General features: G+C 65.4%; 6 protein-coding genes across 6 annotated transcripts in view; 4 read left to right on the forward strand and 2 right to left on the reverse strand.

Annotated features, from left to right (window-relative positions):
- Positions 1-166: 166 nt before the first annotated feature.
- On the forward strand, positions 167-2,016 carry AMSG_08179 (4-hydroxyphenylpyruvate dioxygenase; the record flags this gene model as incomplete). The annotated part of the gene is made up of 2 exons (XM_013900077.1): positions 167-185; positions 474-2,016. The coding sequence occupies 2 exons, from the start codon at positions 167-169 to the stop codon at positions 1,901-1,903; spliced, it is 1,449 nt and encodes a 482-aa protein (XP_013755531.1). The 3' UTR covers positions 1,904-2,016.
- Positions 2,017-2,601: 585 nt separating this feature from the next.
- AMSG_08180 (ral guanine nucleotide exchange factor) lies at positions 2,602-5,557 on the forward strand (the record flags this gene model as incomplete). Its single annotated transcript, XM_013900078.1, has 2 exons — positions 2,602-2,637; positions 2,669-5,557. 2 exons carry the CDS (start codon positions 2,602-2,604, stop codon positions 5,555-5,557), a joined length of 2,925 nt encoding a protein of 974 aa, XP_013755532.1.
- Positions 5,558-5,563: 6 nt separating this feature from the next.
- On the reverse strand, positions 5,564-12,256 carry AMSG_12141 (uncharacterized protein). Its single transcript, XM_013900172.1, has 2 exons — positions 10,756-12,256; positions 5,564-10,080 (listed from the first exon to the last, which is right to left on the reverse strand). The coding sequence occupies exons 1-2, from the start codon at positions 12,213-12,215 to the stop codon at positions 5,619-5,621; spliced, it is 5,922 nt and encodes a 1,973-aa protein (XP_013755626.1). The 5' UTR covers positions 12,216-12,256; the 3' UTR covers positions 5,564-5,618.
- Positions 12,257-12,395: 139 nt separating this feature from the next.
- On the reverse strand, positions 12,396-13,746 carry AMSG_08183 (enolase 1; the record flags this gene model as incomplete). Its single annotated transcript, XM_013900079.1, has 3 exons — positions 12,396-12,797; positions 12,824-13,633; positions 13,681-13,746. 3 exons carry the CDS (start codon positions 13,744-13,746, stop codon positions 12,396-12,398), a joined length of 1,278 nt encoding a protein of 425 aa, XP_013755533.1.
- Positions 13,747-14,401: 655 nt separating this feature from the next.
- AMSG_08184 (uncharacterized protein) lies at positions 14,402-15,135 on the forward strand (the record flags this gene model as incomplete). Its single annotated transcript, XM_013900080.1, has 2 exons — positions 14,402-14,455; positions 14,495-15,135. The coding sequence occupies 2 exons, from the start codon at positions 14,402-14,404 to the stop codon at positions 15,131-15,133; spliced, it is 693 nt and encodes a 230-aa protein (XP_013755534.1). The 3' UTR covers positions 15,134-15,135.
- A 363-nt stretch (positions 15,136-15,498) lies between these two features.
- The window catches only part of AMSG_08185 (uncharacterized protein), a 1,237-nt gene continuing 956 nt past the window's right edge, over positions 15,499-15,779 (forward strand). Inside the window, exon 1 of the mRNA XM_013900081.1 lies at positions 15,499-15,587. Coding sequence (XP_013755535.1) covers positions 15,508-15,587 — 80 coding nt within the window. The 5' untranslated portion in view covers positions 15,499-15,507. The remainder of the gene's footprint in view (positions 15,588-15,779) is intronic.

A 15,779-nucleotide genomic window follows, 5' to 3' on the forward strand; every position in this document is an offset into this window, starting at 1 on the left:
AGGATCTTCATGAAAGATGGACGGGTCACGCGCAATGCGACCTGTCCCCCCTCCTCCCCTTCCCCCCCTCCCCCCCTCCCCCCCTCCCCCTTGCTTGCCCCCCCCCCCTCCCCCCCTCCCCCCATCTCCATCCCGTACTACACCCTCGGATCATTGGTACTCACACATGGATGTTGGTCCTCGGGGTATGTGTGTGTATCTCTCGTTATTGTGGGCTCTTCTCCTCCGCTCGGCCTCGCAACGCAATGGTGATGCTGGTGACGTAACGTGATGCTGGTGTCTTGGCGGATGCTATGCAATGCGCTGGGGTTATCCGCTGCACTGATGGGGCTGATGGGGCGATGGTGGCGGTATTGGGCTGCTACACTTGCTGCATCGCCGCACACTGCTGCATCACTCCACTGCTGTGGCTGCTACGCTGCTGTGGCTCCTGCGCTGCTGTGGATCCTACGCTGCTGGGCTACCTACTACAGGGCCGTCCCAGGAGGCATTCACGGCTGCGCGGATTGCGGCCATCGAGGAGGAGGTCAATGCGATCAAGGCCGACGAGACCAAGGTGCTTGGGTCGGGTAAGCAGCTGGCGTCCGAGGGGTGGATCCTCGGGTATGAGGCGCGCAAGAACGACGGGAACCCGATGTCGGACAAGGTGGAGACCGGCGAGTTCCACCACCTCGAGTTCTACGTCGGCGACGCGCTGACGGTGATGAAGCGGTTCCGGGCCGGGCTCGGGATGCGGCTGGTGGCGCGGTCGGACCGCAACACCAGCAACTTTGAGTACTCGTCGTACATTCTCGAGTCGGAGAACCTGCGGTTTGTCATCACGTCGCCGGCGTCGCCGCACGGCGCGCTCATTGCCCGCCGCGAGGGCAAGTCGACGGCGGTTCCGGACCCGGACTACAACGGCGTCGAGGCCGCCGAGTTCTTCACCAAGCACGGTCTCGCCGTCCGCGCCATCGCTGTCACCACGCCCGACGCCACGGTGGCGTTTGAGACTGCGGTCGCCAACGGCGGCATCCCGGTCCGCCGCCCGCGGACCTTTGCCAACGGCGTCACGGTCTCCGAGATCCAGGCATACGGCGACGTGGTCATGCGCTTTGTCTCGGGCGCCGACGACGGCTCGTACCTGCCCGACTACGAGGCCGTCAACGACGACGCCAGCCGCAAGACGTTTGGTCTCTACCGGTTCGACCACGTGGTTGGCAACGTCTTCTCGTGCAAGGAGACCTTTGAGTACTTTAACAACGTCCTCGGCTGGCACCGATTTGCCGAGTTCTCGACCGAGGACGTTGGCACCAAGAAGTCGGGCATCAACTCGATCGTCATTGCCAACAACGCCGAGACCATCCTCCTTCCCATCAACGAGCCCATGTACGGCACCCCGTCCAAGTCGCAGATCACCATCTTCCTCGAGCAGATGGGCGGCGCAGGCGTCCAGCACCTCGCCCTCAAGACCGGCGATGTCTTTGCCACCTTTGACGCCATGAACGCTGCTTCGGACATCGGCTTTGAGTTCCTCCCGCCGCCGCCCGAGGTCGTTCACGAGGGCCGCAAGGTCGACTACTACACCTGGGCAGCCTCGCGTGTCGGCGACTCGCTCTCGGCTGAGGACATCGCCATGTGCAAGGAGCGCGGCATCCTCATTGACATCCACCCGGACGAGGGCATCCTCCTCCAGATCTTCACCAAGCCGCTCGGCACCCGCCCCACCATCTTTATCGAGATCCTCGAGCGCCGCTGCTTCATCCGCAAGGACGGCTCGTCCAAGGACCCTAACGTCGACGACATCGAGCTCGACCCGCTCGCCCTCGACTCCATCGACAAGTCGGCCTGTGCCCAGTTTGGCGCCGGTAACTTTAAGAAGCTTTACGAGACCGTCGAGGCCGACATGGGCGACCTCAGCTAGATGCGGCCTGGTCTGCCTCGGCAAGCGCCACATCGACTAGTGCTCCTCCTCCTCCTCCTCGTCCTTGTCGTCGTCGCCGGCATTTGCAGTAAATCATCAGGTCTGACCCGACATGCTAGCGAGATGGCCTGACCTTGACCGACATACCTCTCCCCACACAACCGCACGCCTCTCTCTCTGATCCTGTTGGGAGGGGAAAGGAGCATGCGTGCGCGGTCATCATCCCGCATCACCCGTGTACACTCTCGGCCATCCCTACCTGCCATCTCTGCAGCTGCACTCACCCGTCTGCAGGACCAACCACCACAGCTGGACAAGGTAAGCCTTCCTGGTTGGTGCGGGCGGTGGGTGGTGGTGGTGGCGGTGGTGGCGTGTCTGGGGGGTGGGGGAGGGTGTGTGTGTGTGTGTGTGGACTCATAGTGTGTGATGTGCGTGTGGGCATATGTATGGGCATGCACATGTATGTGTGTCTGTGTGTATGGTCTGCTTCTGGCTTGGTCATGTCTGTGTCTGGTGGCTGGTGCTCCCCCCCCCCCCCCTCCCGCTGTCGCTCGTTCGGTCACTTGCTTCGCCTGCGACATGTCATTTCTGCCTCCTTTTTTTGGTTGGCTTTCTTTCTCGCCTCCTCGTGTCGATGCTCTCTCTTGGTTGTGAATGCGGTGTGTCTGCGCTGCGCTGTGTGCTCCCGCTTGCTTGCAATGGGTATATTCTCGGACCTCGCCTGGTCGGCATCAGTTTGCGAAAGAAGGCGCAAAGTATGTCGAGTTGCTGCGCAAGGCGACGGAGCAAGGGTCCAAGTTTATGGCCACGTTCTCAACGCTGACGGCAGAGTCGGCCGATGCAACGCTCGGGACTTCGGACGTGGGGCTTGCCCTGCATGAGGTGCTCGACGCATGGAACCTGGTGCAGTCGGGCATCGAGGCGTGGACGGCGGCGCTCCACCACGGCGTCGTCGAGCCTGCGCGCGCCATCGTGACCGAGTACAAGACCGAGTCCGAGGCGCTCTCATCCGAGTATGAGGAGGAAGCCAAGAAGCACGCGAAGGCGGTGAAGAAGGCCGAAAAGACGTCGTCCAAGCTCGGTGTCAAGGCCATGAAGAACAAGGCCGGCGCCGACGAGCTGACGGCCTCGCTCAACTCGGTCTCTGACGCCATCCAGAACGCGCAGCGGTTCGAGAAGGACGCGCTCCGCCGTATCGTTCTCGCCCAGCGGCTCCGCTACTGCCGACTTCTTCGCTCGACCTCGTCGGCGCTCACCGAGATTGTCGGCGTCTTCCAGACCGGCGCCAGCCTCGCCGGCTCGCTCGAGGCCTGGGACGTGGTCGCCGACACCGCCCATGAACTTCCGCCTTCAATCCGCGCCATCGTCTCAACCGACGCCGTCACATACATCGATCTCAAGGCGCCCGACACGCCCGGCGGTGAGGGCGCTCCAGCGGGTACCGACGAGGCCGTCGTCCTTCTCTCGGACCTGCAAGCCCACTCGGGCGGGCTCGAGTACCTGCAGTCGGTCGACTCGGAGATGGTCGTGACCAATGTGCAGGATCAGGTCGAGGCGAGCCGCATGGAGGCCGCCGCGGTCCTCATTCAAGCCTGGTGGCGCGGCATTCTCGAACGCCGCAAGCTCAGCGCCGCAGGCACCATGATCCGCACCGTCCGCCCGGACACGGGCGTCTCGTCGACCGTTGTCCGCCTCCGCAAGGGTCTCGACGTCCCGCGGCTCCTGCCGTACTGGCACGACAAGTACGACGACTCGACGGTCGATCTCTCGATCGAGGCCATGGCCATCGATTTCCTCATTCGCAAAATGACTCAGCCGGGCGTCGGCGACCGCTCCCTCCGCAAGATCTTCATCCTCACCCACTCGCTCTACCTCCCGGCGCTCCGGCTCCTCACCTACCTCGAGATGCGGTTCTTCTCGCTCCCTGCGTCGACCGCGCAGGCCACCGTCGACGCGTTTGTGGCCAAGGAGCAGGCGCCGATGCAGCTGAAGACGCTCGCTTTCCTCGCCGAATGGGTTTCGCTCGCGCCGTACGAGTTTCCCTCACACGGCACCCTCGCCGCCGCCGTCACCACCTTCCTTGATCGCGTCGACGCGTCGGAGCCGCTCGCAGCCTCGGTCGCCGCCGCCGCCACCAAGCTTCGCGAAAAGTGGAAGTCGCGCCTCGACGAGGACGCCGCCGCCGTCATGGACCAGCTCCGCGCACTCTCGCTCGGCGACTCGGACTCGGACGAGTCGGACGACGACGACACTCTCGGCGCGTCGTCGGCCGCCGCCTCGGAGCTCGCCTCGGCCAGCTCCATCACTTTTGAAGAGTCGACTCAGGCTCCGCCATCACTCCTTCTCACCTCCAAGCCGCTCCACACCATGGCGCAGCTGCACCCACTCGAGGTTGTCCGCCAGCTCACGCTCCTCGACTATGCCGTCTTTGAGCGTATCAAGCCGAACGAGTTCCTCGGGCAGGCCTGGGCCCGCAAGGGCGCCGAGATGCGGGCGCCGTACGTGCTCGCCATGATCAAGCGGTTCAACGACACCGTGGCATGGGCACGGACCGAGGTGCTCAAGTGCGACGGGCCCAAGTACCGCGCCCGCATGATCTGCATCATGCTCGACGTGGCTAACAACTGCCTCGCCCTGCAAAACTACAACGCACTCATGGCCATTCTCTCCGCCCTCGAAGGCGCCGCCCTCACCCGCCTCAAGTACACCTGGGAGCTCCTCCCGCCCGAGTACGACGCCCTCTTCCTCGACCTCAAGGACGTCATGTCCATGACCCACAACTACCGCGCCTATCGCGACAAGCTCAAGTCGGCCGCACCACCGCTCATCCCCTACCTCGGCGTCTCGCTGCAGGACCTCACTTTTATCGACGATGGCAACGAGTCGTTTGTGCAAAAGGTCGATGGCGCCCACCTGGTCAACATGGCCAAGCACCGCATGACCTACGAGGTCGTTGCAGACCTGCTCTCCTTCCGCTCCGGCTCGGCTTACGTCTTCCATCCGGTCCCCACCATCCAGACCTATCTCGCCCACGCCGCGCCCAAGTGGGACGAGAACAAGTGCTACTCGATGTCGCTCGAGCACGAGCCGCGCGGCATGAAGCCGCCGCCCAAGGGCCGCCGCAAGAAGATCGTCTACTCGCCGCTGGCAGGCTCCGAGGCCGCCGAGTTTGACCTTGGTCGCAACGCCCGCTTCCTTGACGACATGATGTCGCGCATGGACAAGCACAAGGCTGAGCCTGGCCAGACCATTGTCGAGGCCGGTGACCTCGGCCGCGAGATGTACTTTATCGCCTCGGGCCAGGTCGCCGTCCACCTGCCCAGCGGCGCAGACGTTGCCCTCTCGCGCGGCTCGTTCTTTGGTGAGATCGCCCTCTTCCTCGACACCGTCCGCACCGCCACCGTCGTCGCCTCTACCCCGGTCGTCCTCTACGTCCTCCGCAAGACCGTCCTCGACGAGGTCCTCCGCTCCTACCCGACCATCCAATCCCAGTTCAAGGCTCTCGCCCATGCCCGCGTCGCCATGAACGAGTCGGACGGTGGTGCGTCCGAGCTCCCGGCCTGGATGAAGAAGCTCGCCGGCCGCGCCACCGCCGTCACCATCAAGCGCGAGAAGCGCTCGAAGCGGAGGACCGTCCCAGGCAGCTCAGCCTAGCCGGTCTTCTGCTGTGCTGTGTTGTTTACACTCTCTAATGAAACAACTGGGATATCCCTCCCTACTGCGCACCACGGGCGGCCTTGGTCTTGACCTTGGCCTTCAGCTTGCGGTTCTTGCCCTGGAGCGAGCGGATGACCGTGGCCGACTCGCGGAAGACACCGAGCGTCCGCCTGAGCAGGTCAAAGGTGGCATCGGTCTGCAGCACAAGCTGGGTCCGCTCCGAGACGAGCGACTTGAGCACAGTCCGCAGCTCGTCCTCGGACCCACCAGAGAGGATGGCGTTGGCGTCGTCGAGGCCGGCTAGACCGTCGCGGAGAAGCGCCCGCTGCTCCTGCAGCTGGCGGGCCTGCTCGACAATCGACACGTTTTCGGAGCGAAGGAACGATGCTGACGCTGACATGACGTCGTTGTGAGCGCGAATCTGCTCCTCGAGCGCTGCCCGCTCAGCGAGCAACGCCTCGTTGTGGGCACGGAGCTGGCCGACAAGCGCCACAAGCTCATCGTGCGGCCGCGCCGCATCGGCGGCCGGGTCGCTTCCGGCCTCGCCCATCAGCTGCGACTCGAGGCCGCGCAGCCGGTCGGCGATGACGCCCTGCATCTCGCCGATCTGCTCCTCGAGCGCCTCGCGCTGCTCAACTTCCTTGGCCAACTGATAGCTGAGCCTCGTGTTCTCGGCCTGGATAAGCTCGGCGTGGGCGAGCGCCTTGCCGGCGTCCGAGACAACCGGCTCGACCCGAGAGGTCAGCGCCTCCTCACGCTGCCTGCTCGCGGCCAGCTCGGCGTGGAGCTCAGCCTTGCTTGCCAGCGCGTCCTGGACTTGCCGGTGCGCCTCGGACAGCGCGTGGTTCCGCTCGTTGAGTGCTGCGTGGAGCTCAGCCTCGCGGCTCGCCAGCTCGGCTTGGACCTCGATGCACCGCCGCTGTGCCTCGGTCGCCGACGCAAAGTGGGTGTCGGCCTCGGCCTCGGCGGCACGTGTGGCCTGCGCCTGCGCCACCAGCTTTTCATCGAGCGTGCCCGACGATTCGTAGACAGCAACCTGCCTCCGACCCGCCGCAGCCACCTCCTCGGCGCGCACCAGCTCGGCGGCGGTAAGCTCGGCCTGCTTGGCGACTGCGGCCTCGCGCGCTGCGGCCTCGCGCGCCTCCATCTCGGCTTCGCGCGCGCGGGCCCGGGCCACCACGGCCTCGCCCGACGCGGCCGCCGCCGTCTCCGCCAGCTCGCGTTGCAGCGCCGCCTGCGCCGCTGCCAGCTCGCTCCGCTTCACCGAGCATGCCACCAGCTCGTTGATGGCCTCGGGGCTCGCCCCGTTTGTCTCGACGAGCTTGCCCAGAGCCTTGTCGGCCCGGCTTTCGATGGCCCGCCCTGCCTCGAGCGTCCGGTCTGACCGCGCCAGCAGGGCCTGTGCCCGAGCGTCCGGAGCTCCCGACGCGGCACGAGGCCCGTTTTCGCTCGCTGCGGCGCTCGCCTCGAGCTCCTGGTTGCGCTCGACAACGTAGATGTATCGCTGTCTCAGCGCTGCGAGCTGCACCTCGAGCTGGTCGCGCTGCTGCGCCACGTCATCGGCCGATGCCAGCGCGGCGACTCGCTCCTCAAGCTGCGTGTTGCGTGACTGGAGTGCAGCAACCTTGGCGGTGAGTGGGGTGACGTGAGGCGAGTTGCTCCCGCCACTGCTCCCGCCGTTGAGCAGCGCCTCGCGCTCGGCCTGCAGCTCGGCGACGCGCTCTTCCAGCGCCGTCACAGTGGCGGCCGAATCAGCCTCCAGCTTGCGGACCTCGTCGCGGAGTTCGGCATTGGCCTCGTGGAGCTCCTGGACGAGGGCGTCCCAGTGCTGGTCCGATGGCGAGGCCTGCGGCGGGCGGCGCGGCGGCGAGAGCTCGGCAGAGGCAGCCGACTTGCGGGCGGAGCTGCTTGCCGGCTGCGAAGCGTGCGAGGCTGACGGCGACGGCGTTGCGCCGAGTGCGACCTGCAGCTTCTCGTTCTCCTCGGTCAACGTCTCGATTTGCATCATGAGGAACGAGATGCGCATCTCGACAGAGGCGTGGATCATGCGGACCTGTTCGCGGAGCTCATTGTTCTCATCCTCGAGTTCCTCAACGCGGCGGGTGTCTTCTGCGTCGCGGGCGGCGCCCTCGACCCGCTCCTTGAGTGAGGCGATGGTGACGCGCGACGACTCGAGGAGGGCCTCCACGCGGCGACGGAGCTCGATGTTGTCGTTGCGCATGGCCTTGAGCTCGGCGCGGAGGCGGTCCTCGGAGAGAGCCTCAATCTGCTCGTTGGTGAGCGCCGAGGCTGTGGGCAAGCTGCCGACCGAGAGTGCGGCCGGATCCTGCAGGGCAACAAGGGCGGCGATGCGGGCCTCGTAGTCTGCACGGCGGGTGGTGTCGACCTGGGCCTGCGCAAGAAGCGCGGCGCGCTCCGACTTGAGTGCCTCAATCTCACGCTCGTAGATGGCGGCCTGGACCGGATGGCCAACACCCGACTGCAACGAAGCGAGGGCCTCGGCCGAGGCACGGACGCGGGCCTCGTAGGCGGCGAGGCGCTCCTCGGCGCGAGTCCGGGTGAGAAGCAGCTCCTGTTCGAGCTCGATAGTCCGCATCTCGAGGCGGAGGAGGGCTTCGCGGCGGTCGCGGTCGCCGCCCTCAGCAGCCTCGGCCTCCATGGCAGAGAGATCGGCGTCCATCGAGGCGAGACGCGACGAAAGGTCCATCGACTCGTTGCGGAGCTCTTCGACGCGGACGGCGGCGACAACCTCGTCGTGAGCCTCGTGGAGTTGGGCAAAGAGTGCGGCGCGCGCCTCGAGGCTTGCCTCGAGCTGGGCAATTTCATCATGGGCCGACGCCCGAGTAGCGGCCTCAGCCTGGACCTGGCGGACGAGGGCGTCGCGCTCGGCGGTGAGCTCGAGGACTCGATCCTGCAGCGCGAGCGAGCGCGCCGACTCGGCGACCAGCTGCTGCTGGAGCTCGATGGCGGTGCCCGAGGCGAGGACGCCCGAGGTCGAGCTGCGGGCAGCAGCGTCTGCCGCGTAGTGTGTGTTGGCGTCCGAGAGAGCCGAGACCTTGGCGGCGAGCTCATCGGTCTCGGCTTCGTAGCGAGCGACGATCCGGGCGTAGCCGGCAATTTCCTCCTCGGCGTTGCGAAGCTTTTGGGTGAGAAGGACAGCAGCGGACTCGCGCTTGGCTACGTCCTCCTCAAGGGCGCGGACACGGGCGCGCTCGGCGCGGAGCTTGTCAGCGACGGCGGCAGCAGTCGAGTCAGCGGCGGCCGACTCGGCGCGCATGGAGGCAACCTGGTCCTCCTTGGCAGCAAGGCTGTCACCATCTGAGCTGCCGCGGTACCTGGAGCGGCGAGCAGGGAGGTCACCAGCGCGGGCACGGGCGTCGTCGAGCTCGGCCTCGGCGGCCTTGAGCTGCTGCTGGAGGGTGGCGGCGGCGGCGGTAGCATCGGCACGCTCAGCCTTGGCGGCCGTCTCCTCGGCGCGGGCGGCGGCGAGGGTGACCGAGGCGCGGACGGCGGAGGCTTCCATGTCGGCGACCTGGCTGCGAAGGGCGGCGATGTCGGCCTCAAAGGCAGTCGCACGAGCATATGCCTCGTTGCGCTCGGCAACGGCCGAGTCGAGGGCGACACGGAGCGCGTCCGAGCCGTTGGGTGCGGCGGCGAGACGGCCGCGGAGCGACTCGATGCGAGCCTGTGCCGCGCTCAGCTCGGAGGTCAGCGCCATGGCCTCGGCCAGGGTGGCAGCCAGCTCGCGCTGGTAGACTTCCGCGGCCGATGCGGCGTTGACGTGACGGGCACGGAGGCTGCGGGCCTCGGTAACGTACTCGTGGTGGGCGGCGCGGACGGCGGCGGTCTCGGCGTCAAGCTCGGCGAGGCGACCCAGCAGCTCACGGGTCTCATGTTGCGAGGCCTGCAACCGGGCACGAAGCTCGAGAACGGCTTCAGATTGCGGAGCACCGTCGGCGCCGGAAGCTGCGGCGAGGCCGTCGTTGTCGACACGGAGCGAGGCGAGCTCAGCCTCGAGCGCCGAGACCCGCGACTGAAGAGCAGCGAGGAGGTCGGCATGTCCTGCACGCTCACGAGCAAGCGCATCACGAGCCTCGAGGGCTTCGGCCTGAGCGTCAGCAAGCGCGGCATTGTCGCGCGAGACGCGGAGCAGCAGCTCGCGGCGAGCAGTGCTAACCTCGTCGAGCTCGACCAGCAGCTCATCGACCCGAGCCTCCGTCTCCTTGAACGCCATCAACTGCGTGGTCGAGGTGGCGCGAGTCTCTTCAACCTGTCGTGCCAGATCAGCGTTGAGAGCGCGAGCGTCTTCCAGCGCCGCCTGGAGATCATAGATGTCCGCCGAGAAGGTAGTTGAGGCCACCGAGGCACTCTGGGCATGGTTCTTTTGAATGTCAACCAACTGGGCCGAGAGCGCCGCCACCGAAGCGCCCAGCTGATCATTGTCCACTTCTAGCCGTCGCACCTCATCCCGGGCCTCGTTCACCTCTGCCACCAGCCGATCATTGTCACGGACGAGCGACCTGTTGGCCGCCTTGAGCCGACCCACCTCATCATCGAGCTCCACCAGCGCTTCGTACTCTACACACAAAGTCATCCCAGCCGCACCCACCCATGAGTGATAACATCATTAGCACATACCATAATATTGTGTGGTATTGTGTGGTTCGTGAGGTGAAAATGGTCACAGGGGAGGGGGGGGGATGCCGGTATCGTGACGTGTTGGCGGGGAAACAGGGCGCGTGGCGAGGGGAGGGGAGGGGAGGGGAGGGGGAGGGGAGGGGAGGGGAGGGGAGGGGAAGGGAGGACGACATACCTGCGCGGGGAAGGGACACACTGTCTGTAGACATGGTAGACTACAGTGGTGGTTCCTTGGTTGGGGGTGGATGCAGTGGAGTGGTTGCTATGTGGGAGTGGGTGGTTGGGAGTGGGTGGGTGGGTGGCGGGTGGCGAGACAGGGGCGGTTGATCGGGTGGGGGTGGCGAGACAGGGGCGGTTGATCGGGTGGGGGGTGGCGAGACAGGGGCGGTTGATCGGGTGGGGGTGGTGAGACAGGGGCGGTTGATCGGGTGGGGGTGGTGAGACAGGGGCGGTTGATCGGGTGGGGGTGGTGAGACAGGGGCGGTTGATCGGGTGGGGGTGGTGAGACAGGGGCGGTTGATCGGGTGGGGGTGGCGAGACAGGGGTGGGCGCGCTACAAGGCTGTTGGCAAATCTGCGGCAGTGTTGGGCGTAGTGAGCCGCTCGACAACAGCAGTGTCGCCGGCGCGGGTGGCGGCGATGATGGTGGCGGCGGCATGTGGATCGAGACCGATGCGCGAATGGGCAACGAGGCGCGTAACGACGGCAAGGTGGCCTCCGCGAGCAGCCCAGCGGAGCGCGTAGTGGCTGTAAGCTGAGGGATCGACGCGGTCGTCGGCGAGGAGCAGTTCGACAACTGCCAGGTGGCCGCAGCCCGAGGCGGTGGCAATGGCGTGGTTGTCGTTGGCCGAGGGGTCGACCCGTGGATCGGCGAGGAGGGCACGGACAACCGCGGCGTGCCCGCGGTGAGCGGCAGCGACCAGCGCCTCGTTGCTGTCGGCGGCGGGATCGACGCGTTCGTCGGCGAGAAGCAGCATGACGACGTCGAGGTGGCCGTACTTGGAGGCTATCTGGAGGGCGTGGCTGTTGGCGGACGATGGATCAACGCGCGGATGCGCAAGGAGCGAAGCAACGACGTCGGTGTGCCCGCGAAAGGCGGCGGCGATGAGCGCCTCGTTGTTGTCGGCCGAGGGGTCAATGCGGGTGTCGGCGAGGAGCAGGTCGACGACGGCGCAGTGGCCGTTGCCGGCGGCAACGCGGATGGCAAAGTCATTGTAGGCCGTCGGATCAACCCGGACGTCGGCTAGCAGCAGCTCGACCATGCGGGTCAGGCCATGGCCGGCCGCCCACCGGATGGCGGTGTTGTTGTCGGCGGCAGGATCGGTGCTCGGGTGTGCCAGCAGCAGCCGGAGCATCGGCTCGCAATTGGTCCGGGTCGCGGCACGGAGCGCGTAGTTGTTCTCCAGCGAGGCATCGACTGCCTCGTCGTCGAGCAGCCACTCCACAAGGGCAAGCATGCCCATCTGGGCACCAATGGCCACCATCAACGCACGCTCATCGGCATCCAGCCGCGGCGCGAGCTCCATGGCCAGCTCCTCATTGCCATAGGCCGCGGCCATAGCACCGACGCCAACCATACGCTGGCAGCCTTCCCACACAACCTGTCCAAAGGCGTCGTCCCATCCGATCTCACACGCGGCGCCGCTGGCAGCCATGGCAGCCACCAGCGCGTGCCACGCCGGATCAGTGGCACAACCGCCGTCAAAGACCTCCATCATCCGCTCGCCATCGGCCCAAAAGCCCGCGCGATCATCCTCATCTAGCCGGCGGACGACATGGCAAGCAGCCCGCCAGTTCCGCGCCTCCACGCTCACATCCCATCCCGCCAATGCCATGGCCAGCCCGCGACCATATTCGGATCCGAGCAGAGCCCGGTGAAGCGAGCGGCAGGTCGTTGCCAGCGCCACCACGTCGCCGGACTCGAGCACGTTGGAATGAAAGGCAATGAGATGAACGACTTCGGTGGGAAGCTCCTGAAGGCCAAAGCTCTGATGCGGCGAGCTCGTGTTGCTTGCCATGCCCAAACAACTCGCCTTGTACAAGGTGGTGGCTCGCGCGCGCGGTTGAGTTGAGTCGTGTCGTGCTGACGCGTGAGGGTTGGCATCACCGTCAGCCGCAGGACGCAGTCAACTCGACACTCTGTGGACTCTGCCCGGAGACTGGATCGTTGGATCAGAGTTTACTCTGGCAAGAGGAGCTTAGTTGCGGGTCCAGCCGGGGTAGGCGGCGGCGGCGGCGAGCTCCTCCTCGATACGGAGAAGCTGGTTGTACTTTGCGAGGCGCTCAGAGCGTGCCGGAGCGCCGGTCTTGATCTGGCCGCAGCCGAGGCCGACGGCGAGGTCGGCAATAAAGGTGTCCTCGGTCTCGCCGGAGCGGTGAGAGACCATAACGCCCCAGCCGGCCTCGCGGGCGACGCGAGCGGCCTCGAGGGCCTCGGTAACGGAACCGATCTGGTTGACCTTGAGAAGCAGGCCGTTGCATGCCGAGTCTGCGACGGCGGTGGCGATGCGGGCCGGGTTGGTGACGAGCAAGTCGTCGCCAACAATCTGGACCGAGTCGCCGAGCTTGGCGGTGAGCGCCTTGGTGTTGGCAAAATCGTCCTGGTCAAACGATCCTCGATGGAGACGATGGGATACTTGGCGGCGTACTCGGCGTAGAGGTCGCTCAGCTGACCGCCCGAGAGCACTCGCGAGCCGTCGTTGGGCTGGGTCTTGAACCCGAGGTCGTAGGTCCCGGCGTCGGGGTCAAAGAACTCGGAGGCGGCAACGTCCATGGCGAGGCCCATCGAGTCGGCGTAGCCGGCCTTGTCGATGGCGGCGACAAGGAGGTCAAGCGCGGCCGTGTTGCTGTCGATGGCCGGCGCAAAGCCGCCCTCGTCACCGACCGCCACGCCATCGGGCCCGTAGGCCTCCTTGATGAGGCCCTTGAGAACGTGGTAGACCTCGGCGCCCATGCGGAGGGCGTCGGCAAACGAGTCGGCCGACCGCGGGACGAGCATGAACTCCTGCATGGCGAGACCGTTGCCAGCGTGCTCGCCGCCGTTGATGACGTTGAGCAGCGGAACAGGCATGGTGTAGGCCTCGGTGGAGCGGCCGGCAAGGTTGGCCAGATGAGCGTAGAGCGGGACCTGGGCGACCCAGGCACCAGCCTTTGCAGCAGCCATGGAGACAGCAAGGATGGCATTAGCACCAAGCTTGCCCTTGTTCTCAGTTCCGTCTGCAGTTATGAGCACCTCGTCAATGTTGGCCTGATCAACGGGATCAGCACCAATCAGCTGAGTTCCCACATCCTTGACGTTGGCCACAGCGGTGAGAACGCCCTTGCCAGCATAACGCGAGCCACCGTCACGCAGCTCCAGAGCCTCATGCACACCCGTCGAAGCACCCGAAGGCACAGCAGCACGATGAAGCACTCCATCCGAAGTATAGATGTCCGCCTCAAGCGTAGGGAAGCCCGCGAGTCCAGGATCTCCCGAGCCGTCACCGACGCAATGACAGCCGAAGACGCCGAACGACTCGCCGTCGCGCCCATGGCCTTGCCAGCTGCCATGCTCGTCGTCTTGGTCAGAGTCGGAAGGTGGGCCCGGAGGGGCTGAGTGAGCGAGCCAGTACGGAACATAGTTATTGCGCGTGCAAGAGTGTGGGTGGGTGAGAGGTGAGGCTGTGGCTATGGCTCTGGCTGTGGCTGTGGCTGCTGTCACTGTCGCTGTCGCTATCTCCGCTGGTCGTCGTCGTCGTCGTCGTCGTTTCGTTGACTGTGGATGGTTTTGTTCCATGGGAGGGAATGGGGATGGAGATGGCTCACGATCGGGGATAGCTCACGATGAGGGATGGAATACCGGAGAAGGAGGAAGCGAGGATATCTGTGGGCGTTCATCGCTGCTACTGCGTGTGCTCTCTGTCGTCCCGTTCTGATCTAAATCAGCCCGAACAACCGCCGCACGCCTCGCGAGTGACGAGTCCTCCGTCCGATCGGGTTCGTCTTGCCCTTCAAGTCAGCGGTGAGGAGAGCATCACTTGTGATGATGCAAAAGTACGGCGGTGAGCATCGCTTGGCATTGCATTTGCGCTCGCGCGGAGCTTGGATCGGTCGAGGGCGAAGGGCGGCCGGCCAACAAGCGCTGAGATCGGCAGCAGTGTTGGAAGCGGGTAGAGCGGGTAGAGGCCACAGACTCGACGAGCAAGGACAGTTGTGGGTAGCAAACATGACGTTGAGGTACCGGTCAGACTGGGTATGGGCAAAGGTGTACATGGTACTGGTAACGGCTGTGATTCTGGTGAGCTTGGCCTGTGGCCAGGCGGCGGCAGGCGGCGGACGGCTGGCGGTGCGGACGAGCGATCGGGTGGCGCATGTCGAGGTCGATGTGGTGAGCGTGGCCGAGTTTCGGGAGTTTGTCCAGTCGACAGGATGGGAGACCGAGGCTGAGGGCTATGGATGGTCACTGGTGGCGCTGCCGCCCTCAGATGACGCCGAGCCGCTCGCAGAAAATGCCATCCCGCCTCCGCTCCTCGCTCGCGAGATCGATTGGTGGCAGCTCGCAGGCGTGTCATGGGCAGGTGGACTGGCTGAGGACGGCGACGCGGTGGGTCATGTTTCGTTCCATGACGCCGAGGGCTACTGCTCGTGGCGCGATCCGAGCTACGGCCGCGTAGCGTCGGTCGAGGAATGGGAGGCTTTGCCGGAGCTTTATCGGACGCTCTCGGCGCCTGCCGCGTACGAATGGCTCGGACCGGACGTGGATGACAGCAGCGGCGCGCCGCAGGCTACTATTGCGCCGTTTGTGGGTGGCGGCGAAGGCATTGACCTCGATCTAGACCGGCTGGACATCGACGTCTCGGCGGATCGGCTCTCGTTCCGGTGCGCGTACGACATCCCGTACGACATCATGACCGAGCTGATGGACGAGGACCTCGACGATTTGCTCGATCTCTACTAAGGACGGCACCCCACTCGCAGCTGGCCGACTCTATCACCACGCCCGAACCATCCCGCCGTACCCCTTTGTGGCCACGACACAGCCGGGCGCCACACACATGATCAATCGCCACAGCATATCAAGGCTCTCCCCATTGATGGCAGATAAACATCATGCATGCGATGACTATGACGCCCGCATCCGTACCGAAAAAAAGTCTTCCGCCAAGCCAGGTAAGTGATGGCTCAGCCAGGACGGAGGAGCGATCCGGCCTAGGGCTGATTGCCCGGGGGGAGGGGGACGGCTGAGGGCGGCGGGCGGCTGAGAGGCAAGGTCGAGGCAAGGTCGTGGTGAGGGTATGAGTGAGAGGCTGGAACACTCGACTTGTGTGGACCATGGCGTCTCAGTTTGGCGTGCGTGCAGGAACGGGGCGTTGCCATCAGTTCTGGAAGGCCTTTGAGGAGTGCATGGACACGTACGTGTGTGTGTGGGGGGAGGGGGTGGGGGGGGGGAGGGGGGGGCTGAGAGGGAGAAAAGATCCCACCGCATGGGGGGAAGGGGAAGGGGAAGGAAGGGAGGGGACGGGAAGAGGGGGAGGGGGAGGGGGGGGGGGGAGGGGAAAGGGGAAGGGGGTGAGTAGACATGGGTTGGGAGGACAGGAAGGGAG

This window comes from Thecamonas trahens, assembly GCF_000142905.1.
Source record: "Thecamonas trahens ATCC 50062 unplaced genomic scaffold supercont1.39, whole genome shotgun sequence".
NCBI classification, from domain to species: domain Eukaryota; order Apusomonadida; family Apusomonadidae; genus Thecamonas; species Thecamonas trahens.

What these genes read in the sequence shown, in the direction of transcription:
- AMSG_12141 (XM_013900172.1), bottom strand. Translation starts at nt 12,215, where the DNA reads ATGGCAAGCAACACGAGCTCGCCGCATCAGAGCTTTGGCCTTCAGGAG. An exon ending in GCAGATTTGCCAACAGCCTT is followed by an intron (nt 10,081 to 10,755) that starts GTAGCGCGCCCA and finishes GGCGGCCAACAG; the next exon opens with GTCGCTCGTCCGTGACAATG.